Source organism: Micromys minutus (assembly GCF_963924665.1).
Source record: "Micromys minutus genome assembly, chromosome: 9".
Classification (NCBI taxonomy): Eukaryota; Metazoa; Chordata; class Mammalia; order Rodentia; family Muridae; genus Micromys; species Micromys minutus.
In genome coordinates this window covers 5,959,164-5,969,822 of record NC_137978.1, presented here as the reverse complement: position 1 = coordinate 5,969,822, position 10,659 = coordinate 5,959,164, and the positions used below count along the sequence as shown (strand labels likewise).

Here is a 10,659-nt window from a genome sequence, read left to right as displayed (position 1 = left end):
ATGCTCTTGGCCGGGAACCTCTAAGAGCATTTATGAATTACAAAATTAATAAAGGCAAACCAGGAGAAAAGAATAAAAACAATGTGAGTTGGAGGTTACAGACTTGCTTAACAAGAAAAATACACATTATGTAAAGAGACAGAGTAGCTACCCATAAAAATATAAAAACCAAATTTTTCTATAAAAAAACCAAACTTAAGTATTATTCTATGTTCATATTTGGAAGGCAGAGAAACAACTTTCAGGAGACCAGGGGACAGTGACAATAAATGACCCAGAGGAATCTTTCATTAATGTCCTAAAATAAGCAGATCATGATGTAAATGTAGTGAACCCAGAGATTAAAAACAAGAAGACACATGAGTCACTTGTATCTGGACTTACCCTTAAGCAACTCTTGGGAAAGAAGAAATTAAACAGGGCAGTGTATAATATCTGTACATGTTTCCTCACCGAAGGCAGTGGCAGAGAAAGACAGTTAAAATCTGGGCTTTCTAACTCATCCAGTCACACATTGCACTGGAAGCCTCCCACCCCGCCTCCGAGTCCTTCTCCATCAAAATGTCTCAAGGGTCCCATCAACATTAGTGACTAGTCCCCAGCGAGTGGGGAGTGTAAGTTGGGGGGTGGGGAGTGGGATGATGGGTTTACAGGAGGTGCTGTAGCTGCTTTCTGGGATGCCTTGGAAGATGCGGGTCCAGGAGGTGGCAGCAGAGGGCGCTGGGACCCCGGCCTGGGCCCGCTTCTGCCATTGGTCCGGTCTGGGGCGCTGGTTTGTGGAGTTGGTGGAAAGTGACAAGTTGGGTGAGAAGAGAAATCTCAAGCTGGAGGAGCCGCGGCAGAGTGAGCCCGGAGACCTCAGCCCCAGGCACTGGGCACGCTCTTCTGGAGTCGGAGGCGGAGACGAACGGTGCGCTAGAGCGACGCCGAGAGCCTGGAACTGAACCGCGGGCCGAGGCACCGCTGCTGCGGAGGACCGGGAGGAGCCACGCTCCCGGTCCGGGGCGGCCGAGCGGAGGCGAGGGAGCAGGTCAGAGGGACAAAGAGTTTTGCAAAGGCCCCCCCGGTGTCCTGCGAGCGCCAGTGGGCAGGACGAGGTGGCCAGGAGCACTGGGAGAACCCGTGGATGTTCTGCGCGCCGCCGGGGAGCCGCCAGCACCGCCACGAGAGGAGGAATGCACCGGCCGCGCCGCCGCGGGACCCGCCCGCCACCGCTGGCGCTGCTGGCCGCGCTGCTGCTGGCCGCACGCGGGGCTGCCGCCCAAGGTAAGCGGCGCCCGCTCCCGGGTCCCGTCGTCCCCCCCGCGGAGCCGGGTGCCGGGCGAGCGCGTCCTGAAGCTGGGCATTCGGCCGCCGCCTGCATGGGCCGCCGGTGGAAGGCCATCCAGGACTCGCCCTGAAGCTCGGCTGCGGGCTGGGGTGCTCAGGGGGACTAGTCCCAGACATCCAGCTGCGGTTGTCAGTGCTGACAGGAAGTGCTGAAGGACTTTGGAGGTGGTGTGTGTGTGTGTGTGTGTGTGTGTGTGTGTGTGTGTCTTGGGGGTGATGCCGCTTCTTCGCTCATCTCTCTCAGGATTCCTAGCGCACCCCAACTAGGGTCCAGTTTATCTACTTCTCTGTCCCGAAGGGAATGGCATTTTCAGTGGTGCCTCGGACAGAGCCCAGGCGGCTCCCGAACCCGTACAAACAAAAGCCCGGTACTCCCAGTACTCCCTTGGCCTTGCGTCTTCAGTGCTTGGTGTTCGGAGCCTCCTGCCCTCTAGAGGGTCATCCTGCAGACCAAATCCTTTGCTCTGCTGCTGCCAGTACGTGCAAAGTATTCAGTCACAGGCGGCCTGCTGCTCCAGAGTACTCTGGACTCCGGGTGTGCACGTGTGTGTGTGTGTGTGTGTGTGTGTGTGTGTGTGTGTGTTTCAAGGTGGGAGAAGGGAGGGTCATCTAACGCATAATTGATTTTAGTCATCTCCAGAGACAATCGCAACAGTTAGAAAAAGCCTCCTCCGACTGCCAGTGCGCCTTAGTTCCCTGCGGGAAGCTTGGATCCTCGCTGGGTCTTAGCCTGCACACAATGAGGGGGAAGAGCCCGCTGCGCCTGTGGAGACAACCAATTCATTCTCTGGAAGCTGGAGGGGGAAAGTTGATTAAAGCCTCTGGGGTCTTGGGCCTCACTTTTAACATGCATCCCTTAAGGGGGTGTTGGAGCTCCTGGACCCTTCCCGCCCCCACTTCCAGCCCCTAGCCTCTCTAGATAAATAGGTCCCTCCTGTTTTATTCATCTGAGAACCAGTTAGGGAAGAGTCTGAACAGCTGGGGAGAAGAGCCATCCCCGGATTGACTGCTGAATTCGTTTCTACTAAAAGTTAGGGGCAACTTTCTTGGCACAAAGCTCTCAGCAAGGAAGCTGGGTGCAGATTTTGATCTCCTGGAGGTGACTCTGGGGGAGGGGGGCAGCGCTCACCCAACTGAGTTCTGAAGTGTGGTGGTGCTAATCTAGAAGCTCCGTGGGGGGTGAATACAATTTCTAATTGACATTAAGATGCACAGCAGCAGGGGTGCCCTATCTTAAGGGGGAAACCCTGATGAAATGTAAACAATTTGCTCTGTGGATGTTTTGCTTGGGGATGCCAAACATCTGGCTCTCGGTCACTACACCTGGTGGAGAGTAGAAAATGGGCCGCATGGCTGTCCTGTGTCAGAGAGGTCTGGGTGATGATGGCCTGGGGCCTTGATGAATTCTATTTTTTTTCCCTTCGCTTTGTCTTAACTTTTCATCAGCCCTTGACTCTGAGGTCACAGATTTTGCTGATTGGGATGGGATGAGGTGGGACATAGGGATGTTCACCTTTTTTGATCATCTGTCTTAAAAAAGCCACCACACAATGAACTTGTGAATGTAAAACAATACTGTTGTCAGTAGCTACCCAAAGTTCTCTCTCTTTCCTGTTCTATATTCTAATAATGAATTCAAACCCATTGGTATTTTACCATCTCTTAAATCCTTTTCCATTTGTGTAATTCTTGATTTCTGTTCTGGCCTGAGGTTCCTAAGGTAACCTGTCAGTGGCTCAGGGCATCAGCTTAAGAAGAGATATATTTTATTTATTAAGTTGTCAAAAAATTAAAAATGGATCAGTATGTCTCCCATCACCTTTCTGTTTGATTGGCAGGGAGGAGAAAGCCTTTATGTACATAGTTTCCAGCCCACTAGTTGTTGACCCTCCCAGTACCTCCTACCTGCCCAAAGGGGAACTTCTGTAAAAGGTATAAACACTCATTACTGCTCCCAAGAGCTCCAGACTGTTGGAACCTACCTGAGCCTTTCTCAGAATTGTGCTCATTCTGTGGTTTGGCTGCTAAAAGCCAGAGGGAGGTGTCCCAAGACTCAGCTGTCATTTTCTAAGTCTCCAATTGCTGTTTCAGTAGGTGTCCCTCCCTACTTCATTTAGTATAGGAGCCTTCTGAGGACCATGAGTCTGCCAGATTTGCTGGTGAATTCACTGAGGGGCCTCATCAGCCAGCTTCAGCTTTTATTAAGGGTGCTTGAAAAATCCTTGATGGCTAGAGGCAGCACCCTGAGGCAGGATAGGTGGAGGGTGTATGGTCTGATTGTCTCTGGCAGGGTCTACTTGTGATTTACTTTAGTGGAAAACAAACTAGGCTGCTTTGCTCCTCAGATGGCTGGGATATTGGGGGTTATTTTATTTTACCTTGGTGTGAGTGTGTGGTGCAGGGAATGTATGTTTGTGTTTCTGTGACTATGTGCACATGCGTGAGCACGTGTGGGCGTTCCTATGGAGCCTGAGGTCAGTGCTGAGTGTCTTCTTTAATCAGTCTCTGCCTTGCTTTGGGAGACATGTTCTCTCACTCCACTGGAGACCGTCTGTCCCGGTCGGCTGGCTGTGCTTGTCTAGGCCTGGGCTTATGTGAGCAGCCCCCCTTCTGTCAGAGCTTCTCCCGGTCACAGGGCAGGCACAGCTCTTGGCTGAGACACCTCCTAAGACCAAGAGTTCTTTCAACAACTCAGCTTTGATCTGTTTTATTCTCTGTCTCCTGCATGTGAAAATAGGCTGTAAATTAGACTTTTAAAATGTTTCTAAATGCATGTCACTTGCTTCCATAGGAACATTTTGTCTGTAGTTTGATGACAAGCACCTACATCACTTTAAATATTTTTTTAAGAAGGTATAGAGCATAGTATGGAGAACCGATACTTTTAAATCCTATGCATGCTGATGTAAATGTCTATTTGAAGAGAAATAGGCTATGAATTTGTGCAAACATATTAAGGTGGCCACAGTTTTGCTGAGTGAGGGGAGGAGAGAGAACCTTTTTGGTTATATGTAAAAGAGTATGGATATTTCCTTCACTTAGTTAAAAGCACAGCCCAGTGATCAGAGATTATTCATTTCCCATCTCCTAGTAAAAAGGGTAGTATCAGAGGAACCCGAGAGCCAAGCTTAATGGCTGTAACTCAGGCTTTGGCATTTGGCCGGCCTGGATTTGAATCCTCCCTTCCATATCGTAGGCATGGCGATTATGTTTCCTAAGCCCGAGTTTTATAAGACTCAAATAAATCTATGAGTGTCAAGTACTAAAGGAGAGCCCCCATCCTAGAAATCAACTGAGGAATTAACTAAGGATGCAGGAAATTCAGGATGTTCAACATTCCAGAAATAATAAACAAAAGTCCACATGTAGGTTAATAGACATAGGCTTGTACTATAATCAGATTTTTCCAGGAAATGGCAACACTGAAAAGATAGGGGACACTGTGTAGTGACAATTTTGGAATTTTAGTTTCTTAAAAAAAAAAAACACACACACACACAGAAATATTATAAGAATGTGTTCCCGGAGTAGGGCTTCGGGGCCTCTTCGGACTGTAGCAGCTGACCGTGATTTGCCTCGTGCTCTAGCAGAAATGTGATTTTGCCAGCTGCAGATAATTTCTGTGATTTCTGTGATGTCTGGAATTCTGAGAACATTTCAGAGGGTGTATAAATACAAGGGTCCTGAGAGTTTGTAGATGGTTAGTCATTTCGGGAGGTGGTTACAGTTTGGTAGGAGCTGTGGTCAAAGAAGAAGCAAAACGGAAAAATAGATTCAGGGATTTTCCTAATTCCTCTCTCCTATTCTTGTGAGGGGTGAAACCAAGGACATAAACAGTAGGAAAAGAGAATCCACGCGGTATCAAAGACCAGCTACACCACTGACTTGTAGTAAGGGAGATGCCTGGGCACTGAGATGTCTTCATTAAAAGATTAAAAGGCATAGAGTGTTTGTTGATGGTAGGTTCTTGACCACAGCCCAGATCCGCTACTCTGTGGAGTTTCTCTCGTGCCCCATGTTCCCTCCTGGTAGATGGGCTGGTTTTCGGGCCTGGGAGAAGCAGATGAGTAAGGTCTTGTGACCTCAGCTAAGTATGCACCTCTTGAAGCTAAGCATTCTAAGGTGCTGTGATTTATTTAACAGATACTTAGTACAATCTGTTTAATGGGTTAGTTGCTGTTTAAAGCCTTCCTCAGTATTAGCTCCCAGGACTCTCACAACTACCGTGTGAAGATGACAGTATAACCAGCTCATCGTGTGCATGGGTCTGGTTAGGCCAGGGGGCGCTAAGCTGCTTCCTCAAGGTCACATGGCCAGGGAGTGGCTTTGCTGGGTTTGTGAGCCCTGAGAGTTGGTCTCAGTAGGACTGTATGCTCCCTCCTGGTTCCCGCTTTCTTTTCATATCTTACTAGATCTTCCAAGATTATCCCATTAAGTTATCTGCCCTCTTCCAGTAACTCACTCAAGGGCAACAGTCTGAGCCATGGGACCCGTGGATGTCCTTGCCTGGGTGTCCTGTGGGATGTGGGGGGCAGGGAAAGGAGTGCGGGGCGGGACATCCCCATGACATCACATCCACTGCGATTCCGAGGTGGTGCATCTTTAGGTTTTTAAGGGCAGAGGATATAAGAGGTGATAGGAAATACTCAATTCGGTCATTCCTACAGTGCTGTACTGCCTCCACTTGCTGTTCCCTTAGACACAGACTGAAAATGCTCGGAATGGTCCAGGCCTCTTGGTCTAAAAGAATTGCATTTTTGCAGTTTAGTAATGCCACTTTGATGTGGTTTGAGGAGTGTGTCCGGTAGTTCCTTCCAGCTAGCTCTGAGATGTCTTTTGCTGGAGTGTATGTGCGTTTGCGTTTTGGTGCATTACCGATAGAGGTGGAGGAGGGCTGATTTATTAGACTGCTCTCTAGGAGAACTGGTTGCCAGCTCAGGATCTCAGTGAGGAGCAGATCCAGGCAGGTCCAGCTATAGCTGGGAAAAATTTGACTCTTCTAGGCTCTTTCTCAAGCAGAGATGCCTTCACTGATTCCCTGAGCTGTGACAGGAGAGATGGGCCCCTGGACATGCATGAGGGGGAGAAGGGAACAGTCTTCTAGGACTTGAGAAAGTTCTATGGCATTGAAGGGGGAAGGGAGAGCGGAGTGCTTCGAAAATCTTTAACTAAACGCAGCTGCTTGTTCCATGGAGCCTGGCTTGCATGCCAGGAATATCTCAAAAGCTAACGAATACAAAATAAAAATAAACAGCAGGAAAAAGGCTCGCTCTTTGTTGCAGTGAGCTTGGTTGGGGTTTTCAGTTTGTTTAGGAATGGGATAATTGTGGCATCCCACTTTATTTTGGTAAGGCAATGAATCTCGATGGATGTGATGTCATGGGGATGTCCCACCCCGCACTCCTTTCCCTGCCCCCCCACAGCCCACAGGACACCCAGGCAAGGACATCCACGGGTCCCATGGCTCAGACTGTTGCCCTTGAGTGAGTTACTCGAAGAGGGCAGATAATTTAATGGGATAATCTTGGCAGACCTAGTAAATTTCACACCCCATCTCTCACTAACAGAAAGGCAGCAGAAGGCTACAACATCCTCAGATGAAAAGGTTGTATAAAAACGCCCTGCTTCATAGTAACTGTCTGTCCATAAATAAGGTTCTGCAGAGTTTTGATCCAGAAATGTTATTAAACACTGATAAGTCAGACCTTATAATGTTTGGCCTCTGTACATTCTCCCTCACTTTTCCATAGAACCCCACCCCCCAAAAAAGAGTAGCCTAGAAGATCAATCGGTGTAGACTGTTTATTTTGTCAAGTGTGTACATACAGAATGGCCTTTGATAGCGATTTTAGAGGCAGCAAGGCATAGCGGAGGTAGAATGAGATTTGAACCCAGCAGAGTGCGGTTCACTTCTGCTACTTGGCTATATGTTAACCTCACTTGTGCTGTTGTGACCAAATGCCTTAAAGAGACAGTTTAAAGAAGGAAATCAGAAAGATTTCATTCTGTTATGGAGAAGGTGGTGGGTTGGACAGCTCTGTCCATGGTGGTAGGATCTTGAGGAGGAGAGGCTGTTCATACTGTGACCAACCAGGAATCAAAGGCTTATCCCAGGACCATACATCAGCCAGGCTCCTCTGGAGCACAGCTTTCAAAGTAGCATCGTAAGCTGGGGACTGGCTGTTCATGAGCCTTTGGGAACATTTCTGGGCAAATCGCTAACCAATTTATTACCATCTGATAATTTCCTTGTCTGTGATGCAGGGATTAAACAAGATCCAGTCTGTGGGTTGTTTGTGAGAATTAAAGGACACGTGAGTGGAAAGCACTTGAAGGTGCCACGGAAGAGGGAATCTGTTGGCTGCCATCCGGACGTGGGCTTTCTAGAGAAAGCAGAAAGCTGGGCACCCGGTCAGGGGCTGCTATTGGGAAGAAGCAACGGAGAATCTTGGAGCAGCACTCATGGGCTCTTCTGAGGGTCTGAAGTGCTTGGTTTTACAGAGACCATGTGGAGGCCGGATCTGAGCTGGGCTTAGGCCAGTGCTGAGATCCCCATAGGAGAAGATTCCACAGTGCTTTTAAAACAAAGGCTTCCTCCCACCCCCCAGAACCTTTGGAGAAGAACAACTACCCCCTGATATTTGGCTCTGGTGGCCATTTAAAGATTCTGAGTACTGAAAGAATGTTCCTGCCAAGAAAGAAGAGTAATGATGTACTGGGGGTGGGGGAGGGGTGGTAAAGGAAGTTCTAAAGACGAGGTAAAGTTTGTTTTTCAACAGGAAAGACTTTTGTCCAGTGCATTCAACTCTTGTTTGTTATATAATTATTATATGTGAGGTGCAGTCTCAGCGAAGTAAAGCATTGTCCCTGCTTTAGGGAGAGAGGGAGGAGGGAAGTCCTAAGCATCTTGAACATTCACTGTGTGCCCTGGATTATTCTTCGCAGCAAGACTTCGATGGTTGAACTTTTCAAGTCTGTTTACAGACAAAGGACACTCGGACTCAGAGGCTGGTGACATAGCCACCCTCATATGATTATTAAATAGGGATTTTGGATTTGATTGCCACATGTATCCTGTTTCCATGTGACAATCTTTGAGGTGTGGGTAATTGTGGTAGAGGGCAGACCTGTTATCTCCAAACACCAAACATCGGTCTAACGGGAGAATTCTAAGGGCTGTGGGAAAATGCCACAGAAGCACGCAGGGCTAGGAGGCATGAATTCCCAGGAAGTTGGAGGGTGAAGGGCAGAGAGGACACTGGCTCCTTCTCAGGCAGATTGGGAACCCTCTGAACGGACTGTGGAAAATGTGTACTGCAGTTCTACATAGATATTAAGTGTTTGTTTAGCCAGCAAGAGAGCTGGGCAGGATTTTGTCTGCTCTTAAAGCCCTGTGTTCTTCTTCCATGGCATCCGTTTTTGATGTTATCTGGATGTAGAAAGTGGTTGTGCTCCCCCACATTGAAGGGCAGGCAGACGTCAAGATAATTCAAGATAATTTCTCTGGCATCTTTCCCTCCACCCCCAAATCTGGGCTTTGGATTGAAGGAGGAGACCAACCACTCAGGTATGGTGCTCCAGTGAGTCAGCGACCATGAGCTGTAGTATTCTAAGGTCTCTGGTCAGCACATTCTGCTTCCTTCCTTCCTTCACTAACTATACTGGTTGCTGTTACTGTGAGCTGAATATTGGTAGTTCCACTGGAGATCTGTCACAATGCTTGCTAGCCGACCAGAAAGTCTGTTGTCATCTCTTCTTGAAACATGTCACTTACAGCTCTCTCCTAGTTAAGCAAAGCCACGTCACTAAATACAAGCCAATGGGATGAGATTGGGAGGACACAGAGCCACTTGCAAGATTCATTAAGACCTTCCTAGGCAGGTTGCTATGGTTACTTGAGAAGTTATGTGTTGGAGATGCTACCTGATGGAAGGAACCTGGGAGCTTCCCTTCATTACTGCTCTGTGGCTGAAGCCACCTGCTGGTCCACACCTTCTTGGATTTATGTAAACCAGAAACAAGCATTTATTGTTAAGGCTCAGATTAGGATTTTCCAGCTATAGCTACTAAGATGATTGTATGTAACCAACTGGTATAAACCACAGCATGTCTCAAGATTAACTTGAGGACCAGCATTTTAGATAGAATATAAGACGCAACCTAGTTTTGGTTTGATTATCTCCTATGGAACTTGGAGAATCTTTCTATAAATTAAACTTCTTCCTGACTTACTCATGGCAGTTCCTGGGGTGCTCACCACTATGGAAGATCTAGAAGAATTGTGATTGGCTTTGGGGTAGTTCACTTTTAGGGGCAATAAAACAGACCACTGTGGCATAATTACACAGCCACTAAGTATAGGATTAGCAGTGAGGAAATACAGCACCCCAAGAAGGGAGAGGCCCTTGGGGAGGATGTGGGCCATGCTGTGAGAGCGCAAGTGTGTGCGTGCGTGTGTGCGTGTGTATGTGCTTATGTGCGTGTGTTTGTGTGTGGTCTAGAGGATGGAAGGGGAAGAGATGTAAGAGGAGGAGCAGTGTCGGACATGGTCCTGCGGCTGGCTGCTCTGCTCTGCTGGACTCATTCAGAGCTGTTCTGGGTTCATAGATGGGGATTAGCCATGGAGTGAAGATGTCCTCTGGGCACCAGTGAGGGAAGAGAAAGCTTTGAGTGGCACCAGGTACCTGGAAGCAGAGACGGAAGAGAGAAACAGGGTTTTACTCGTGTAACCATTTCCTTCCTTCTGCCGAGGGTGCCTTCTCTGTGCCTCTCCTGCAGTGGATAGTTTTGCAGTGCAGGCGCTAAGCATTAGTCCCATTTGCCTGCTTGATGAAATCCCAGCAGGGACGAGCTGTAATAGTCTGCACATCCAGAATGCAAGTATCTGTGGGGCCTTTTTTTGCTGTTATGGATAGAACTCGGAGCCTTGAGCCTCTTACCACGTACTCTCCTAGTGAGCTGCACCTCAGACCTCTCGGTTCTGCTAGTGTTTTAACTTGTATGGTTTTCAGGGAACCCTCTTCTAAAAGCAGTGATTTGTTGCTCTCGTTGAATTAGAGTGTTATTTTCCATAGAATTGTTATTTTCTACATAAGGAGACTGAGGCACAAAGACTGTCTTGTGTGTCTATAGCAAATCAAGCAAGAGTTGGGACCTGAACTTGGATATCTGGAAGCTGAGGCTTTGTTCTTAACCATGATGCCAGTATAGCTCTGCTTTCCCCTCCCCTCAGACTCTACTTAGTGATTAAAATTCTACGTAAGATCCTAGCCAAATAGCTGAGTGCAAATAATTATAATTAAATCTCTTGATTTGAATAAAGCATTGGAG

General features: G+C 47.9%; 1 protein-coding gene across 1 annotated transcript in view; it reads left to right on the top strand.

Annotated features, from left to right (window-relative positions):
- Positions 1 to 1,175: 1,175 nt before the first annotated feature.
- ROR1 (receptor tyrosine kinase like orphan receptor 1) overlaps positions 1,176 to 10,659 on the top strand; it is a gene marked incomplete at both ends in the record, with an annotated part of 349,065 nt that continues 339,581 nt past the window's right edge. Inside the window, one exon of the mRNA XM_080921318.1 lies at positions 1,176 to 1,266. Within this exon, the coding sequence (XP_080777444.1) occupies positions 1,176 to 1,266 (91 nt within the window). The remainder of the gene's footprint in view (positions 1,267 to 10,659) is intronic.